This window comes from Lontra canadensis, unplaced genomic scaffold, assembly GCF_010015895.1.
Source record: "Lontra canadensis isolate GAN:19392208 unplaced genomic scaffold, GSC_riverotter_1.0 scaffold30, whole genome shotgun sequence".
Lineage (NCBI taxonomy): Eukaryota > Metazoa > Chordata > Mammalia > Carnivora > Mustelidae > Lontra > Lontra canadensis.
In genome coordinates, this window is record NW_022631024.1 from 14,394,564 (window position 1) to 14,412,672 (window position 18,109).

The 18,109-nt window shown below is 53.9% G+C and overlaps 2 protein-coding genes across 5 annotated transcripts in view; both read right to left on the reverse strand.

The window, feature by feature from the left end:
- Nucleotides 1-3: 3 nt before the first annotated feature.
- Nucleotides 4-7,297, reverse strand: SPOUT1 (SPOUT domain containing methyltransferase 1). The gene is made up of 12 exons (XM_032866031.1): nt 7,218-7,297; nt 6,604-6,649; nt 6,216-6,341; nt 4,461-4,620; nt 4,143-4,232; nt 3,961-4,010; nt 3,621-3,751; nt 2,119-2,191; nt 1,915-2,013; nt 1,300-1,402; nt 977-1,124; nt 4-104 (listed from the first exon to the last, which is right to left on the reverse strand). The coding sequence occupies exons 1-12, from the start codon at nt 7,251-7,253 to the stop codon at nt 36-38; spliced, it is 1,131 nt and encodes a 376-aa protein (XP_032721922.1). The 5' UTR covers nt 7,254-7,297; the 3' UTR covers nt 4-35.
- Nucleotides 7,298-12,500: 5,203 nt separating this feature from the next.
- KYAT1 (kynurenine aminotransferase 1) overlaps nt 12,501-18,109 on the reverse strand; it is a 34,967-nt gene continuing 29,358 nt past the window's right edge. For all 4 annotated transcript variants that reach the window (XM_032866027.1, XM_032866029.1, XM_032866030.1 and 1 more), the window contains 10 exons: nt 16,814-16,963; nt 16,657-16,743; nt 16,293-16,421; nt 14,507-14,627; nt 14,114-14,190; nt 13,885-13,974; nt 13,588-13,774; nt 13,419-13,498; nt 12,814-12,900; nt 12,501-12,710 (listed from right to left, as the gene is read on the reverse strand). In XM_032866027.1, the coding sequence (XP_032721918.1) occupies nt 12,645-12,710; nt 12,814-12,900; nt 13,419-13,498; nt 13,588-13,774; nt 13,885-13,974; nt 14,114-14,190; nt 14,507-14,627; nt 16,293-16,421; nt 16,657-16,743; nt 16,814-16,963 (1,074 nt within the window). In that variant the 3' untranslated portion in view covers nt 12,501-12,644. The remainder of the gene's footprint in view (nt 12,711-12,813; nt 12,901-13,418; nt 13,499-13,587; nt 13,775-13,884; nt 13,975-14,113; nt 14,191-14,506; nt 14,628-16,292; nt 16,422-16,656; nt 16,744-16,813; nt 16,964-18,109) is intronic.

The window sequence follows — 18,109 nt, forward strand, 5'->3', positions numbered from 1 at the left end:
GTCTTGCTTTGCTTGTCTTCTGCCTGATGGCACTTTCAGCTGGGCCGGGTGCCCGCCTGGGTGAGGCCAGGCTGCAGGGCGGCCAGGGAGATGAGGATGGCCTCCTGGAGGGGAAGTGCGGCCATGGGCTGGGGCCTGGGAGGCTGGCGGGTGCCTGGCTGCTAGGTGCCTGGCTGCCAGCCTCACCCACCCTGCCAGCTTCGCAGGGCTTGACTGCCCGGGACCCACTGCCAGGGGCTTGCTGCCCTCTGCATGGCCCCAGAGAAGTTAAGAACAAGCTCCACCCCATCCTGCCGATCTGCTGTGGGCTGGCTGCATGCCTTCCCCGGGAAGGGCCTTGCCTCTCTGCTTCTCACTCTTCCCCTCTGTAAAATGTGCTCCTGATGTGATAATACCTACCTTTCACAGTCAAGGTCAAGGTCAGGATTAGGGAAGTTCTCAGCCCACAGGACAGGGTGGGTTTAGGGGTTCCTGCTGGTAGGGTGTGCCCTCAGGGACAGACTGGAGCAGCCCACCTGTGTAGTCAGCCCCCTTGGAGACTACTGGAAGCCAAGGGCCTCTAGCATGCAGACCTCCCAGGGCTGAGTCTCCCAGAGCTGGCTGCATACTGCCCCCCACAGCACTGAGGGACCAGTGAGGCCCAGTGCGGAGGGCTGCCCTGCCCACCATGGTCACGTGTGAGGAAGTGGAACTCTGAGCAAACGGCTAGGGAAACAGGCCCAGAGCCGGGACGGCCAGGGTCTTCTGGGTCACCCAGCCTGGGAACAGCTGGGTGGGCAACCATACCCAGGATTCCGGACGCCCAGCTCACCCCTACACTATCCCTGCTGGAATTCACAATGGTGAGAGGCTGAGGCTGTCAGGAAACCATCTCCAGGGAAGGCTGGCTCGAGACCACCCCTGCTGGGACAGACCCTGGCTGGAAGCAGAACCCTGAGAGCAGCCTGGGGCAGGAGCGGGAGGCAGGCAGGCTCACCTCAGTGCGAATGGTGCGGCTCCCCTGGCTAGGACAGGTGTTGACATACAGATCGAAGAGGACGCTGGGTTCCGCCACCTCTAGGTTGGGGTCAGCCTCCACTCCAGCTTCCAGCCCCTGGAGGCCCCCGAACACCACGAGAGCATGCCTGGCACCACAGGAGGGAATCGGTCACTGCTCACCAGGCCACACTGAATGCAGCTTCCCAGGGCCTTCAGCCCCCACTCCTGGGACACAGGCGCCCAGTCTACAGCTCTGCCCCCCACCAGACATGTTTCCGGCTCCACTCCCGCTACCCTGGTCCTTGCCCCAGGCTGACCCACCTGAAGCTGGGAAGCTGGGCGGAGGTCACATCCGAGCCTCTCTCCGATGTCCCAATGGTCAGGTCATACCCGTCTTGGAAGGGGGCCTCAGCAAACACAGCACCTAGGGGAGAGACCAGGTCATTGGGGGTCCTGCTCCAATGCCACAGCCACTGGGCTACATGTGTCTACGTACTTGGGGAGTGTGGGGGGTTTGGGCTGGAGAAGGGGACTCAGGTAAGGCAGCCACACCCAGCCACACAACACACATCCACTGTTGTGACTCAGCGGGGAGAAACCACACCTGTGCTAGACCAGGGACACAAAGTGGAAGATGGATGGGCAGGAGATCTGAGACCTCATATTACACCCTATACCCATCTGGTCCTTTTGTTCCATTCCCAACCCCACGGCAGATGTTTCTAGTGGATCACGACCCTTTTTCTCAGGAGTCCTTTATGGTATTCCAAGCAGCACAGTCAGGAAGATCAAGGCCCAGAGAAAGAAAGGCATTTGCCTAAGGACACACAGTAACGTAGAAGGACAAGGACCCTGGTCTGCCTTTTGTGTCAGGCAAGGTTCCCTGTGGCCTCCCAGAGAGAGTCAGCTCTTCAAAGGAGGAAGCACTGCACTTACTGAGGCAGGAGGCCAGTCGGACTGTGTAGCCCCAGTAGAGACCGGCTTTGGTGCGAGGGTCCTGCGACGACACAACTTTCCCCCGGTAGGTCTTGCTTTCTGAAGAGGAAGTGGGGAGGCTGTGAAGATGGGGCAAGGGACAAGGAGGTAGCGGGAGGCGGCTCTGAGCCCTCCGGCTGGCCAGGCTGGGAGGTTTCCAGATACCTGGGAGCTGTTTCTGGTTCAGCTGAACCGTCACTCGAAGTCCAGGCTCCAAGTTCTTGTCAATCTTCACCTCCTGAGAGAAGCCAGGAGAAATGGGTGCTATTCCCCACAGGGCCAGCAGGTGTCCCTGTTCTCCCAGATGCTGGGGGCAGGGGGATCTGGGCAGCTGGCAAGGTATCCAAGGGGTCCAGGTCAAAAGGGTCCTTTGTCCCCTTTCTCTGGCACCTGGGCCAGACCTGCTCTCAAGAGACCATTTGTGGTGTGCCTGGGTGGCTCAGTCGGTTAAGAGGCCGACTGGATTTCCGCTCAAGCGCAAGATCTCAGAGTCCTGGGATGGAGTCCCAAGTGGGACTCAGCACTTAGTGCGGATTGAGTCTGCTTCAAGACTCTCTCCCTCTCCCTCTGCCCTGCCCCAACCCCACCACATGAGCAGGAGCAGGCTCTCTCTCTCTCTTTCAAATAAATAAATCTTTAGAAAAAGAGAGACCATTCTTGCAAAACAACTACCACAAGACACTGGGCAAAGATAAATGCTCTGGGCCTGGCATGGAGCAGGAAGTATTTTGCGAGATGAAATCCCAGTCTTCTGTTTTGAACACACGTGGCTATGCCACTTCCTAGCTACAGCGGTTTTCGCAGCCACTTAATCTCTGCGAGCCTCGGTTCCCTCCTCCGTCAAAAAGCAAACCCTCCATAAACAGCCCCTGTGACACAGCCCCGGGCCCGGCGTGGGGTCAGCGGCAGCTGTGACGAATGACAACCAATGTCTGTGTTTCGTGCCAACTCTGAATTCAGGATAGGGCACTTTCTTTCCCTTCTGAGGTTTCTCTCTCCTGTTTTCTCCTTTTGTCTGGGTCTGGGTCTAGGTCATCCTGGCCTGCATTTAGCCTGTCATTGCTGTTCTGCTTTTTGAGGGGAGGGGACCATCCACCTGTAAGGGTTTCTGTCTCTGACTCCAGAAGATCTGAGAGGAAGCAGGTGGCAGACGAAGGCGCCAATCCCAGTGTGGCTCTGCGTCCCGCCAGAGCTGCCCCAGAGGGATTCTGAACTTATTTCTGTAGGGTTTTGGTTGGGTTGTTTTGGGTCTAAGCGTGAGGACTACCTTCTGTTCATTTACTTTTTTTTTTTTTTTTAAAGATTTTTATTTATTTGACAGACAGATTACAACTAGGCAGAGAGCCAGGCAGAGAGAGAGGAGGAGGAGGCAGGCTCCCTGCTGAGCAGAGAGCCCGATGTGAGGCTCAATCCCAGGACCCTGGGATCATGACCTGAGCCGAAGGCAGAGGCTTTAACCACTGAGCCACCCAGGCGCCCTGTTCATTTACTTTTTAAGAAACAGTAGATTTGCTCCGGGCTTTAGCTACCAACCGTTTGGGGGCACTTCTTTGGCCCAAATCTACATCATGGGGGAACTACAGGCACAGATGCCTGGGTCCAGGGCTGGCATGTGTGGCCGCCGTGTGTCCAGAATGTATGTCCCAGCCTGCTCTCCCCATCCCTACCTTCTTCATGCCACAGTTGACAAAGGACCCATGGCCTGGCCGGGTGGGCCGGTCCACCACGATGCCTTCTCTGAACTCGGACTCCTCATCCTGACGCATGTGGTGAGGGCTGTCCAAGGGGTTCAGAAGCCCTGTGTGTTGGGAGATGCAAAGGCACCTAGTGGTATGGCAGGAACACTGGAGGCCCGGTCCAGGTTTCAGGCCTGCCACAGACCTGACACTCGCCACCAGGCACAGGCCTTGCCCTGCCTGGGCCAGTTTTCTCAACTGCACAGCCATTTCTCAGGGTCTGGGAGATGAACCCTGAGAAATGGGGGTTAGTACCCCCTTGCAGCCTTACCTGCAAACTGGAGATCCTGATGCTTGGGGAAGAACGCCTTTCTTAGGTACCTAGTAAAGAACATGGATCTCAGGAAGTTTGTGGGGCAGGCTGCCCCTGCCTGTCCTGCACCTCGACCACCCTGCTCATCCGCCCTGCTCCTCCCCATCAAGTTCAGGAAAGTCCACCCCGCACGCCCTCACTGTGGACACTCCAGGTACTGCAGGATCCGAGCAAGCTGCACGCACGCCTGCCCTTTCTTGCCGACTCCCCTGAATTCTCCCTCCACGGTCCTGGAAAGAGAAAGACAGAGTTTCCAGAGCCTACTGTGCTCCCTTCGAGAGTTCCTCTACCCAATCTGACCCCTGCAGTGCCCCTGCTTTGTGACTCTTCCCACCAGATTCACCAGGGGCAGTGTTCTCAGCCCAGGCAAGTAGGCAGAGACAAGGATGAAGCAAAGTCAATCCTAGCAGTCCCTCCCTCCTTGCTGAGGCCCCGTGCACTGTTGGATGGCCCCTCACTTGGCATCCTGGCCTTCTTCATCGAACACTACAATCTCATCCACACAGAAGATGGTGCAGGCCCTGGCGATCTGGCCAGCCAGGTAGGTGCGAAGCTCTGGTGACTGGGCATTGTCCAGGATAGAGCCTGGCAGGGCCACGCTCAGGGTGTAGGGCCGACCTGGGAAGTGGAAGGGCATTCATGGTCAGTCTGAGAGGCTAGGGCTGAGCTTTCCCTCCCTCCCTCCCTCTAATCCCAGAGCCCAGAGTTAGAGAACTTTCCCCTGGGAGGAATTTTGAGGCCAGCAAAATAGATCCAACTCCCCTTTCCAGGCCTCAATCTACCCAGGAGGAAAATGGACCTCCTGGTCCCCAAGGCTCCCGTGAGCAGGGCACACTACTGGGCAAGGCTGGAGAGTGGTTAGAGGCACTGGCCAAGTTCATATGCTGGCTCTGCCCATTACTCCCTCGGTTCTCCAGCTGGCAAATGGGGATAATAAAAAGAACTAATATTATTAGACCTTTTCTGTATGCATTTACCCCATAACCCTAAGAACTATTACTATGATCCCCAACGAGAGGTGGGACCCAGAGAGATCAAACGTGTGGCCCAAGGTCACACAAAAGGCAAGACAGCTATGGGTTTAGGCTGTCTAACTCCAGGGAGATCACCATATTCTCCCTCCCAGAGTCGCCCAAAGGGAGCCATATAAGGGAACACTCAGGAAGCATTTCCTTGGTGTCTGAAACAGCTCACATGCTGTTTCTGTCCCCACTGTCACCATCATCACTGGTAACCAATGGGCTTAGAAGGCACATTATGACACCCTAACCCTCCTGAGGTTTGAGTCTAGACAAGGAGAAAAGATACAATTTGTTAGGGTAGATCCAGATATACTGATGTGGAAGGACACACAGGGCACAATGTGGAATGAGAAAAACCAGGTCCAGAAGCTAATGGATAAAGTGGTCTCACTTTTGTAAAACTGTATCTATATATTCTCTACATATGTATCTATGAGTGGATATAACATAACATCTGGAGAAACTTACATGGCCAGGTTTGCTGGGATTTTTCTCTTTTACAGTATTCTGCATTTTCAGGAGGGGGGCTGTTTTGAACAGGTATTATTTAACAAGAGAAAAAAAAGGCAAACTCTTATTATAATCAAAATAAGGGGTGCCTGGCTGGCTTAGTTCGTAGAGCATGCAACTCTTGATCTCAGGGTTGTGAGTTCAAGCCCCATGTTGTAGAGCTTCCTTAAAAAACAAAATCAAAATAAGTAAATGAAAAACTCGATTAAAGCACACAGAAAGTGCTCAATAAAAAGTAAAAAAAAAAAAAATAGGGGTGCCTGGGTGGCTCAGTGGGTTAAATCCTCTGCCTTCAGCTCAGGTCATGATCCTGGGGTCCCAGGATCAACCGCCAAATCAGGCTCTCTGCTCAGCAGGGGGCTTGCTTCCACCTCTCTCTCTCTGTCTGCCTCTCTGCCTACTTGTGATCTCTGCCTGTCAGATAAATAATCTTTTAAAAAAAAAAAAGGTAAAAATATAACTGTCATTATGATGATGACGAGTTCTGGAGGTGGAAAGTTAAGATATGCGATGTTTAGGCTCTAAAGACCGAAATCTACCTAAGTATGAGGTTAGGACCCAGGTTTTCCCATTCTCTGGGCCTCAGTTTCTCCCTCGGGACCAGATGTCTGGACCCACTGGTCTCTAACATCTCTTCCAGATAAGACATTCTCTTCCCTGCCCACGACCCAGCCTGCTCACCCTGGTCCTCCCTCTGTGCAGCTGCCTCTTCTTCCCGCTGGAGCTTTGCCTGTTCCTCCTGTGCCCGCTGCCGCTCCAGTTTTTTCATCAGCTTGAGATCCTTCCACTTCTTTTTCTCCTCTTTCTCTGGAGAAGAGGACACGTGGATTGGTGGAGGGGAGAGGGACTTGGAGGGAGAAGGACATGGAGCAGTCCTGGAGATGGTGCCCTCCCAGTAAGGTCAGCCTGGGCTCTCCAGTGTTGCTTAGTGAGCCCTTCCTTTCCCGTTTTGGGTGCTGGGCGACCCAGAGGGACAAACCCGAAGGCTCTCCCCAGGTTCCCCAGCGCCCTGCTGGAGCAGCCTCCGGCAAGGCTAAACAGATCTCCTCCCCTCCAGCCCCTTACTTACTCTGCTGCTTCCATTTTCGCCACTCGACTCTTTGGCCATGTTCACCCTAGAGCAGGACTCGGAAGAGGTATAGGATTGAGGCTGAATGATCACGACTGGGAGGGGTCCTGCCTATCAACGGGGGTAGCGAGGAAACCACGGAACGCCCCCACACTGCCGCGGCTGGCAGAGTAGGACTAAGTCTGACACTTTGCAAGCACTCAAGTTGTTGAATCGCGTCTGACAGGAGAGAAGAGGAAACTGAAGCTCAGGGGGAGACCTAACTACTGCCGCCCTGGGAGTCAGAAGAGATGCGCCACGAAAGGGCTCGAGAGGGCGGGCAGGGTCCCACTCCCTGAATCCAAGCCTCGGTCGGAGTAGCCGCAAGGCGCTCCAGCAATGGGTTACCTGACGCTGTCCCGGCCCTGGCTCGGACCCTGGCACCTACCCCCGGTTCCTACCCGGGCAGGAGCGCACGCGGCCACCAGCATGCGGCAGCTCGGGGCTCCCGGCCTCGGATCAGCGACGAGCAGGGAGCGGGAGGCTCGGCCTGGCCTCGACACGGGCCCCCACACGTTCCGTTCTCGCGCCTCCACCCACTGTCCTGCCCCGAGACCCCAGTTCCCGCCACTTACCGGGCCGCAGGGCCTCTTCTTCACGCGCTCCGCCATGTTCGTCGCCACACCGTCGGCCACGCCCTGCCAATCAGACTCACCCCTTCCGGCCACACCTCCTCCGAGCCGTCCAATCGGAGAGCCAATGGCATGCGGGGGCGTGGCTAGGCGTCCTGAGGCTTTGCGAGCGCGTGGCCTGGGACTCACAGGCTTGTTGAGCAGAGTGCGCGCAGGCAGTGGGGGCCGAGCCGGGCGAATCTTGTCTCAGGTTTCGGGGGTCCAAAGGGCAACTTGTGCAATGCTGTCCCGGATCCTTGGACGACCGGAGAGCCGCCCTCCATTTCCACACGAGCGCGACACTTAAAACTCAGCTCGATTTTATTTTACTTGGGGACCCTGAGGCCCAGAGCTGAAGTGTGATTCAGAGCTGGAAATGATCTTAGAATTTAATAGAGTTTTTAAATTTAAATTTTAATTTTTTTAAAGATTTTATTTATTTATTTGACAGACAGAGATCGCAAGCAGGCAGAGAGGCAGGCAGAGAGAGAGGAGAAAGCAGGTTCCCCACCGAGCAGAGAGCCTGATGTGGGGCTTGATCCCAGGACCCTGGGATCATGACCGGAGACGAAAGCAGAGGCTTAACCCACTGAGCCACCCAGGTGCCCCGAATCCAGTTTTTTTAATAGATGCATTCATTTGCTCTCTTTTAATTAATAGACTTTATTTTTTATTTTTTTATATTTTTTTAAGATTTTATTTATTTATTTGATAGAGATCACAAGTAGGCAGAGAGGCAGGCAGAGAGAGAGGGGGGAAGCAGGCTCCCCGCTGAGCAGAGAGCCGGATGAGGCGCTCCATCCCAGGACCCTGAGATCATGACCTGAGCTGAAGGCAGAGGCTTTAACCCACTGAGCCACCCAGGCGCCCCAATAGACTTTATTTTTTAGAGCAGATTTAGGTTTATCAAAAATTGAGCACATAGTACAGAGTTCCCATATACCCCTTCTCCACTACTCATTTCCCCCATCCTCAACATCTTGCCTTACTGCGTAGGTTTACTGTAGTTGATGAACCAATGTTGATACAGTGTTATTAACTAAAGTCCATAGTTTACATTAGGGTTCTTTCTTTGTGTTGTACATTCTGCAGGTTTTGGCAAAGACATAATGTCAGGTGTCTACCGTCACAGTACGGTACAAAATAAGTCCACTACCCTAAAAATCCTCTGTTCCTCCTACCCTCTTCCAAGTCCCTGGCAATCACTAATCTTTTTTACTATCTCTTTAGTTTTGTCTTTCCCAGAATGTCATATAATTGGAATCTAAGTATGTAGCCTTTTTATTTATTCATTTTTATTTTTATTTATTTTTTCAAGATTTTATTTATTTATTTACAGAGAGAGAAATCACAAGTAGGCAGAAAGGCAGGCAGAGAGGGGGAAGCAGGCTCCCTGCTGAGCAGAGAGCCCAATGGGGGAGCTCGATCCCATGACCCTGGGATCATGACCTAAGCCAAAGGCAGAGGCCTAACCCACTGAGCCACACGGGTGCCCCCATTTATTCATTTTTAATTACTTATTTTAAATAAGCTCTACACCCATGGTGGGGCTGAACCCACAATCCTGAAATCAAGAGTTACCGGCTCTACCAATGGAGCCCTAGAAAGGCGCCCCTAGAAAGCATGTAGCCTTTTCACACACCCTTTCATTAAGCAATTTGCATTTCAGTTTCTTCCATGATTTCTCATGGATTGATAGTTCATTTCTTTCCATTGCTCAATACTATTCCATTGCAGGGATATGCCAAAGTTTGTTTATCCAGTCACCATTTGAAGGATATCTGATTGCTCCCAGTTATGAATAAAGCTGCTATAAACATTCATGTGCAGGGTTTTGCATGGACAGGAATTTTCAGCTCACTTGGGTCAATAGCTGGGAGCCTGACTGCTGGATTGGGGTGTTAAGACTGATGAGCTTTCTAAAACACTGCCAAACTAGCTTTGGAAGTGACTAGACCATTTGCACTCCTGCCTGCCATGAATGAGCTAAGCTTTCTCTTATGTTAGTAAATCTGAGGGGTACCTGGGTGGCTCAGTCGGTTAAGCATCTTCCTTTGGCTCAGGACATGATCTCAAGGTCTTGGAGTTGAGCCCCGGTCCCCCAGGTCAGGCTCCCTGCTCAGAGGGGAGTCTGCTTCTCTCTCCCCCCTCTGCCCCTCCCCCTGGCTCAGGCACACCCACACTCACACCCACACTCACACTCACACGCTCTCTCTCTCTCAAATAAAGGAAATCTTAAAATATATATATATATATAATAAAAAGAATAAATTTGAGTTAATATTTATTCAATCAATTTGTTTTTTTAAAATTTTATTTATTTATTTGACAGAGAGAGAGATCACAAGTAGGTAACAAGGCAGGCGGGGCGGAGCGGGGTGCGGGGAGCAGACTCCCTGCTGAGCAGAGAGCCCGATGTGGGGCTCGATCCCAGGACCCTGGGATTATGACCTGAGTGGAAGGCAGAGGCTTTAATCCACTGAGCCACCCAGGCACCCCAGAGCAGGGCCTATTTTGAGGCTGGAACAGGGACACAGTGGTAAGCAAAAGCAGATCCTGATCTGGAGCTTACAACCAGAGAGAGACTGATTTCTTTCTTTCTTTCTTTTTAGATTTTTTTTTTTTTTTAGATTTTATTTATTTACTTGACAGAGATCACAAGTAGGCAGAGAGGCAGGCCGAAGCAGGCTCCCTGCTGAGCAGAGAGCCCGATGCGGGACTCAATCCCAGGACCCTGGGATCATGACCTGGGCTGGAGGCAGAGGCTTTAACCCACTGAACCACCCAGGCTCCCCCTCTTTTTAAATTTTTTAATTTAAAAATTATTTTCATTTTTTATGTTTTTAAGTAAGCTCTAGGTCCAACATGGTGCTTGAACTCCACCCCAAGGTCAAGAGCTACGTGCTTCACTGACTGAGCCAGCCAGGTGCCCCGAGGAGAGATTAATTTCCAATTCAGTGTATGTGTTAACATTCTGGGGTGGTGTTGCTTTCCCTAGCCTCTCCCTCCCCTCTCTGAATATGAAGGCAGATCATTTCTGCACCTCAGGCAGATCTGCCCTCTCCTGCTAACTGAGGTTACCCAGTCTGGGATCTGGAACTTCTGAGGAGTCATGGATTTGAGTTATGGGCAGATTATAGATTGGTTCATGAGACACAGAACCTCTGGTGGGGGTAGTTCTACGCATGAAATCTATGGGTTTACCCCGGCAGGGACTTCCTTGCCATCAGGCTATGCGTAGTATGGCCAAGGGCCTCCAAGCCTGGGCCTCTGAGCTGGTATTTTGCTTCACAGTCTTGACTTTGGAAATGGAGCAAGTACCAAGTCCTGGCTTAGAAGGGAAGGGAGGGTTCATAGCGCAGAGAGCCCTCCAACGGCAAATCTCTGACCCCAGGTGGGTGTCCTACACTTCGGTTTAATTCTGACCATTGGCGCAGATCCTAGAGGTTAAGGGCTCAGTCCCACCAGACCACCTCCCCCCACCCCCGCCATTTCAAATGCCAGGATAGATTGGGACATTTCCAGATTGGGGCATTTCCAGCGTTCCCCTGGAGTTCAGTAATCCCATGAAATGATTCACAGCACTCAGGAAGGTACTGTACTCACATTTTCATTATAAAGGATACAACGCAGGAACAGCCCAACGGGAGAGATGCACAGAATAAGGTTTTGGGGGAGGAAGGTCCACGAACTTCCGTGCCCTCTCCCGATGCATCACCCTCCCCGCACGTTGCTGTGTTCGACAACCCAGAAGCTCCCCGAGACTCACTGATTCAGGATTTTTTAGGTGGGGTTTTATTCCATATGTATGATTGCTTAAATCATTGGCCAAGGGAAGGGACAACTCAATGTTCAATCCCTTTCCCCTCCATCGGGGCCTGCGGTTGGGACCGAAAGCCCTGACCCTCTACTGACATAGTCCAAGGGGCTTATTAGGAGTACAAAAAACAGTCCTAGGGGCGCCTGGGTGGCTCAGTCGGTTAAGTGTTTGCCGGGGGCTCAGCTCATGATCGCAGGGTACTGGGATCGAGCCCCGGATTGGCTCCCTGCTCCACAGGGAGCCTGTTTCTCCCTCTCCCCACCCCCTGTTCATCTCTCTCTCTCTCTCAAGTAAATAAATAAAATCTTTAAAAAGGAAAAAAAGAGACAAAAACAAAAGACAGTCCTATCTCTCAGTGAATTCCGAGGGTTTTAGGAGTTTTAGGAGCTCTATGCCAGCAACCAGGGACAAACACTAAATACACCCTATGATGTTGCATGTTGCCATCAGCTCCCCCAATTAAAAGGCCCACAGGAGCAAACACATGGGCCTGCAATGTAAGGGCGACTTCAAGCCCCGAGCACCACCTTCCAAATGAATTCAAGGTTACTGTTGCTTTCCAGAGAGATGCCCACCCCCGGGAAAAAGGCTGCTTCTACCTTGGCAAGCCGTATGGCTTTGGGCAAGTCACATCACCTCCAAAGTGGCTTCCCCGCCTGTAAAATGCAGACAGTAACTCCCATCTCAAAAGTTTGTTTAACAAGGTGGTGGGCATCTTGGCCCTGGACACAGGGAGGTACACAATTACATGAGCTACTTCTTCCCCCTTCTGCCTAAACTTCCCGACCCTCCTGGCCTGCGCTCTGGCCCCTTGTGAGACAGGAGACTGTTCGTGTCTTCCCTTTCAGACGCTCAGCAGAGGCCCCCACCTCCTGCACACACGCACAATGTGCCACAGTCACAATCCCCATCTGAGCCCTGGGTTCTAAGCCCGGTTTTACCACTAACCGTGACTTCGGACAAGACCCCAGTCCCTGCCCTACTTCGGGCCTCGGTTTTACTCCACAAAACACATTTGTGCAAACAGGGGCTGGGATCTAAGTTTCACTGAGGTGCCTTCCGCTCTGCCCCTGTTCCCATCAGCCATCAGCACCACCGTGTGAAGCAGAGAAGCCACTAGTAAGAGTGTAAATAACTTATAACTTTATTATGGATGAAAAGTACTCGCTTGAGAACTCGAGCCTAAAGGCCACTTCCCGAGGTTACCTAAGCAGATAAGGAAAGGAAGGGATGCCGGAGCCTGGGCTGGGGCCAGGGCAGGGCTGGGACTCAAGGGCAGGACACTGCTGGACTCTGTTCCCTTGAGTCCCAGACAAGGAGGGACCCAAGACTCTGTGACCCGATCTAGGGAGAAGCAGGGAGAGGCCCGGGTCAGGTCCACCTTCCCACCATGATAGGAATACAGGTCCTATTGGAAGCACGCGCTCCAGAACCCACCAAGACCAAGAAGGAGGGCTCTTCCCTGGGGACATCCTGTGTCTCGGAGTAGGCAGCCCCAAGCTCTATCTACGCCCAGCCTGGGAGGGGCTGACAACCGGGCACAGAGCAAGCGGGAACCAGACGGGGCCACGTCAGGGCCTGAGCTCATCCTTCCACTTCTGCAGTTTCTCGTCCATGGCCTGGAGCGTGGACTCGTCCTGCACCAACACAGGTCAGTCCTACCCCTCCCTCCCCACAGCACCAGTGGGCCACGGGGAGCTTGCGGAGGTCCTCTCTCCCCTCCAAACCCCCATCCTTTACCTTCACAAAACAGAAGCGGACATAGTGGTCAAATTGCTTCCGATGTGGGGTGCTGTAGAAGACGGAGACCGGGATGGCCGCCAAGCCCTAGGGAGGAGGAAGCCCATGTCTGAGAGCCTCCCCACAGCATGGCAGGCCCTGGCTCTGGGGGACAGAGAGCTTCCTGTCGTGGGCTGGGGCAGGGACAGTTAGCTTGGGTGCAGCACCTCCCAGGGATGGGTCAAGGTCAGAGGAAAAGAATGGCAGAGCATGGTTCCCAGTCCCTCCCTGTGTACAGAGGGGAGGTGAAGGCTGGGGGGGGGGCGGTGGGGACGGGGGGGCGCGGCATGCCATGTGTTAGATCAGGGCAGACACAGAAAAGAAATCAACCTCAGCGTCAGAGCCCAGAGCCCACCCAGCTGGGCATTAATGTGCCAACCCCACACCCTACAGACAAGCCGGCCAAGGCCCGGAGAGCCCAGGGATGCCCGCCAGCCCGCACAGCATCTTTCTGCAAATTCCAGACAGAGATGCACCCTGGTCCTAGCGCTGACAGCAGAGGCTGGGCTGGACTGGGGGCCTGGCCTCTAATAGCGCCCACGGGGTCCTGGCCGAGCCCAGCCCACCTTGTTCCTGATCATCCACTTGACGAAGCGTCTGTCGTAGGGCTCATCTGCATCGCCTGGCAAGTCCGGCATCTGGGTCTCTGGGGGACAGAAGCCACGCTGAGCCCCGGCCGCCTCCAGCCACCGCCCTCCCGCCCTGCCTCTGCCCGGCCTGGCCAGTCCTGCTCACTGAAGTCTGAGATGTCTGCGATGAGGAAGTAGCTGCCCTGGGGGACCACGGGCCTCAGGCCCACAGACTGCAGACTGCGAATCATGTGGTCCCTGTAGCGCTGCACAGCTTGCGGCAGCTGCACGAAGTAGCTGCTGGGTTGGCCAAAGTGCAGTTGCTCGTGCTGGAAGCTCTGGGCCACGGCGGCCTGCGGAGGGTGGGCGCGCACGGGGCGGGGCTGATCGGACGGGGGAGGGGGGCTGGCCCGGGCTCTGTGGCGCCCCTCCCCCCGCGGCTGGGTCCCCTGCCTCTCCTCACCTGGCCCTGCGTGGGACAGTGATAGATAGTGTTCTGGTGGACGGTACGCAGGTGCTTCATGAGACTGTCCGGGCCCAGGGCCCAGCCGACCTGGACCGGGAACACAGGGAGGGGGTAAGGCCCTCTGGGGCCTGGCCACCCCCTTTCCTAATTCCCAGTGCCGCCTTGCCTGGCCCGCATCATGCAGGGAGGTGGTACCCCGACGGTACCCCGACCCTCGTCGACTCACCTTCCAGCCGGTGGCGCTGAAGCTCTTGCCAGCGCTGCCAATGGTCAGGGTGCGCTCCCACATGCCAGGGAGGCTGGCTGCCCAAGGCCAAAGAGAGACACTGCTCAGCCGGGGGTGTGGGGGGGTTGGTGGCCAGGCCCCAGGAGCACAACGGGCTCTGGGCACCCCGGCCCCCGCTAGGTGCTAAACTATTTTCAGGGCTCATCTGGGCTCATGTTCATGACCACCCCTGGGGGCAGTGCCATTGCATCCTCCTGCTCTCTGAGAGGCTAAGTCACTGCCCCAGGTCACACGTGCCCTAACCACGGGGCCTGTGTGGACTCCCAGATTGGGCTCAGGGCCCTGCCACCAATGTCCGGGGGAAGGGACAGGCCCCAGGCAGGCAGGGCTCACCAATGCTGACGTGCTGGTGACCATCGTAGACCAGCCACTGGTAGACCTCATCACTGATGCAGATCACGTCATGCTGCTGGCACAGGCTGGCCACCAGCTCCAGCTCGGCCTTGGAGAACACCTGTGGGGACCACCCCCAAACAGAGACACCTGCTCAGGGAGATGAACGGATACCACAGAGTTGGCTGCTAAGGGCTTTTCCATCCCATCTTATCGAATCCCTTGCAACACTGACCCTGGGAGGTCTGTTGCGAGTTAATAGAAAATATACACGTTGGTCTCTGCCCCTGGCCCCCAGGGTTCCTGGCACAGAGCTCCTACAACCCTTGTAAATGTCTTAGTGACAGGAGCACTAATATTGGGTCTTTGACCCCTGACAACAGGGCTCCTAAAGCCCTCGTAAATTCCTTAGTGAAAAGAGCACTAGAAGTGTTTTTTTGTTCTAACGAGGTGACGCTGGGTGGGCACCTGCGTAGCTCCAGCATCGGAGCTGGTCACCAGAATGACAAGCCATGATTAGAAGCTTGGAATTTCAGCCTTACCTGTATCCTACAGAGAGCAGAGGGGTTGGAAATGGAGTTTGATAATAATTAATCATGGGGCGCCTGGGTGGCTCAGTTGGTTAAGCGTCTGCCTTCAGTTCAGGTCATGATGCCAGGGTCCTGGGATGGAGCCCAGTATCGGGTTCCCACTCCCTGGTCAGTGGGAAGTCTGCTTTTCTTCTTCTCCCTCTGCCCCTCCCCGGCTCATTCACTTGCTCTCTCTCTTAAATAAATAAAATCTTTAAAAAATTATAATGACTGGGGCGCCTGGGTGGCTCAGTGGGTTAAAGCCTCTGCCTTCGGCTCAGGTCAAAATCCCAGGGTCCTGGGATCGAGCCCTGCATCGGGATCTGCTCCGCGGAGGGCCTGCTTCCTCCTCTCTCTCTGCCTGCCTCCCTGACTACTTGTGATCTCTCTCTCTGTCAAGTGAATAAATAAAATCTTTAAAAAAAAATTATAATGACTAATGATGCCTATGTGAGGAGCCTCCATAAAATCCCAATAGTACAGGGTTCGGAGTGCTTCCAGACTGGTGAACACATCCATATACTGGGAGGGCAACACACCCAGGCCTCGGGATCCTCCCAGACCTCGTTCTGTGTATCTCTTCATCTGGCTGTTATCTCCTTTCTCATCTATATCTTTCTCAACTCCTTAATAAACTAGTAAGTGGAAGTAAGCATTTCCCTGAGTTCTGTGCCAGCAAATTAATAGAAACCGAAGAAGGTGTGGTGGGAACCTCAAATATATAGCCAGGCTGGCATCTGAAGGGCAGGCAGCCTTGTGGGGCTTAGCCCTAACCTATGGAATCTGACGCTACCCCAGCTGGTGTTGTAGAACTGCTGGGTGTGGGGCCCCCCACACCCGAGGTCAGAGTGTTGTAAGGGCAGTGGTCGTATGAGGGGAGAGACACCCAGTTGGACAGCTGGATTTTCCTCTGCGTCAATTCTGTCATGTTCCCATTGGACATATGAGAAAATACTCCAAGAGGTGAGTCCACCATTCCCAGGGTCTCAGGGGTCACAGAGGTACCCAGTCTGCTCCAGCAACCAGCACTTCCGCCTTCCAAGGGGATTCCCACCCCTGTCCCCGGGACCTTGGGGAGTCTTGGTCCTCAGAGCTCATTACAAGTTGCCTTCCCATTTCACAGATGAAGAAACTGAGGCCCAATGCGGTAAATCAGTAACATAGCAGGGACCTGAACCCAGTCAGGAGGGGTTCCTGGAGGGCGCTCTCTAGGGTACCTTCCCCACGGGGTTGTTGGGTGTGTTGAGGATTAGGGCTTTGGTACGAGAGGTAAACTTGCTGGCCAGCTCTGTGGGGTCCAGCTGCCAGCTGCTGGCGGAATCCAGTTCCCCGTCCTGGGTGGGGCTCTGTGAGAGGAGATGGAAGGGGGCAGCGATTAATTCCCTAGCCGACCTTCAGCCCCCGGGGTTTGGCCCTCTTCGTGGGCATCTGTTTCCGCCCTCTCTCCTCTGGGACTCTGGACACCCCCCACATCCTGGAGAAACGGGCCTCTCTCCCTTCCTTCTTTCCCACCTCCCAGGGGCCCACACGACACACTCCTTGGACCCCTCCGCCTACCCACACCCTACCCAGCACCCTCACCGGCTTCAGGGTCACAAACACAGGGCGACCCCCTGCCATCAATGTCATGGGTTCGTAACAGTCAAAGAAGGGCTCCATGATGATGACCTAGCGAAAGGATCGGATTAGCTGGTCCCTTGGCCCTCATCCCGGCCCAGCCCGAGCCTCGTTTACTCACCTCATCTCCTTTGTCCACCAGGGCCTGGAAGGCCGTGAACAGGGCTCCATAGGCACCCACGGTCACCAGCACGTTCTTGAGCGGGTCTAGCTCCTGCCCCAGGAGCTTCCCAAAGAAACTTGCCAAGATCTTTGTCAGGGGCGGGTAACCCTGGCAGGACAGCAACCGTCAGCCCGCCTGGCTCAGCCTGGGCCCACCCTCCTGCTCAGCTACATCCAGGCAGTTCTAGCACTTTCCAGCCACAGGCCCGAGGCAAATTTGGCCTTTCATGTCCTCCACCAGCGCTGGCCATCGGGCCTGTTCTGTGCAGGCCCAACGCCCAGGGCTAGGATTTGGTGGAGGACCGGACAGGGTGCGTATTTTGTGGAGAACTGTCCAACGGAGCCCCACGGTGGTGGCAACTCCATGACTGAAGCCCTTCCTTCTCAGTTTAAGAAGCACATCTGTGCCATCGGCTCATCCCCAAAGCCTCGCAAGACACCAGTTATTTGATCCCCACGATTGGATAGGTAGAGAAACAGAGACCCAGAGATAGGAAATGACGCGCTCAAGGTCACGCACAGTTGAGCAGGAAGGGGACTTTATGGAAGCACCCCACTATGAGAGGAAGGTTGGATCCATATGCTTGTTTGCTGAGGACACTTATAAAGCACTCAAGGCTAAGCCAAAGGACTGAAACCCCAAGGTCTAGAACTTCACCAACTAATTCACTCAACCAGTCTGGACCATGTAAAAATTAAAAATTTCTGTCCAGCAAAATATACCAGGAGCCAAGTTAAAAGACAAAACATTGCAGACTAGGAGAAAGAGGTCAGATATTTAATATATAAAGAGCTCTTGCAAAACAACAAGACAAAGATAGAGACCCAAATGAAGAAATGGAGTTGGTCACAAAAGAAAAAGGACTGTGCACATATGAAAAGGATAATAATTGAAGAAAAATAAAAGCAACAATGAAATATTGCTCTAAGAATATGTCAGTATTAAAAAGATTGGAAATGCCCACGGCTGGCAATAGTAGGAGACCAGTGTGTTGGTGGGGATGTGAGTAAACCTTTTTGGAAGGCAGTTTGAAGATATCCATCACGTCTTTAAATGCTTACACCCTTTGACTCTCTAGTTTGACTTCCAGGGATTTGTCTGAGAGAAAGGCTCACACATGTGTACAAAGATATACACACAGAAATATTCACTGTGTCATTGCTTATAAAAGTGAGATAGTCAAACCAGCCCATCAGAGCAGGGCAGCTAAGGAGGGGAATACCGTGTGGCCCTTAAAGACAACGAGGCTATTCT

What these genes read in the sequence shown, in the direction of transcription:
- SPOUT1 (XM_032866031.1), bottom strand. Translation starts at nt 7,253, where the DNA reads ATGGCGGAGCGCGTGAAGAAGAGGCCCTGCGGCCCG. An exon ending in TGCACAGAGGGAGGACCAGG is followed by an intron (nt 4,621 to 6,215) that starts GTGAGCAGGCTG and finishes TCCACTTCCCAG; the next exon opens with GTCGGCCCTACACCCTGAGC. An exon ending in CAGTACCTGGAGTGTCCACA is followed by an intron (nt 4,011 to 4,142) that starts GTGAGGGCGTGC and finishes GTTCTTTACTAG; the next exon opens with GTACCTAAGAAAGGCGTTCT.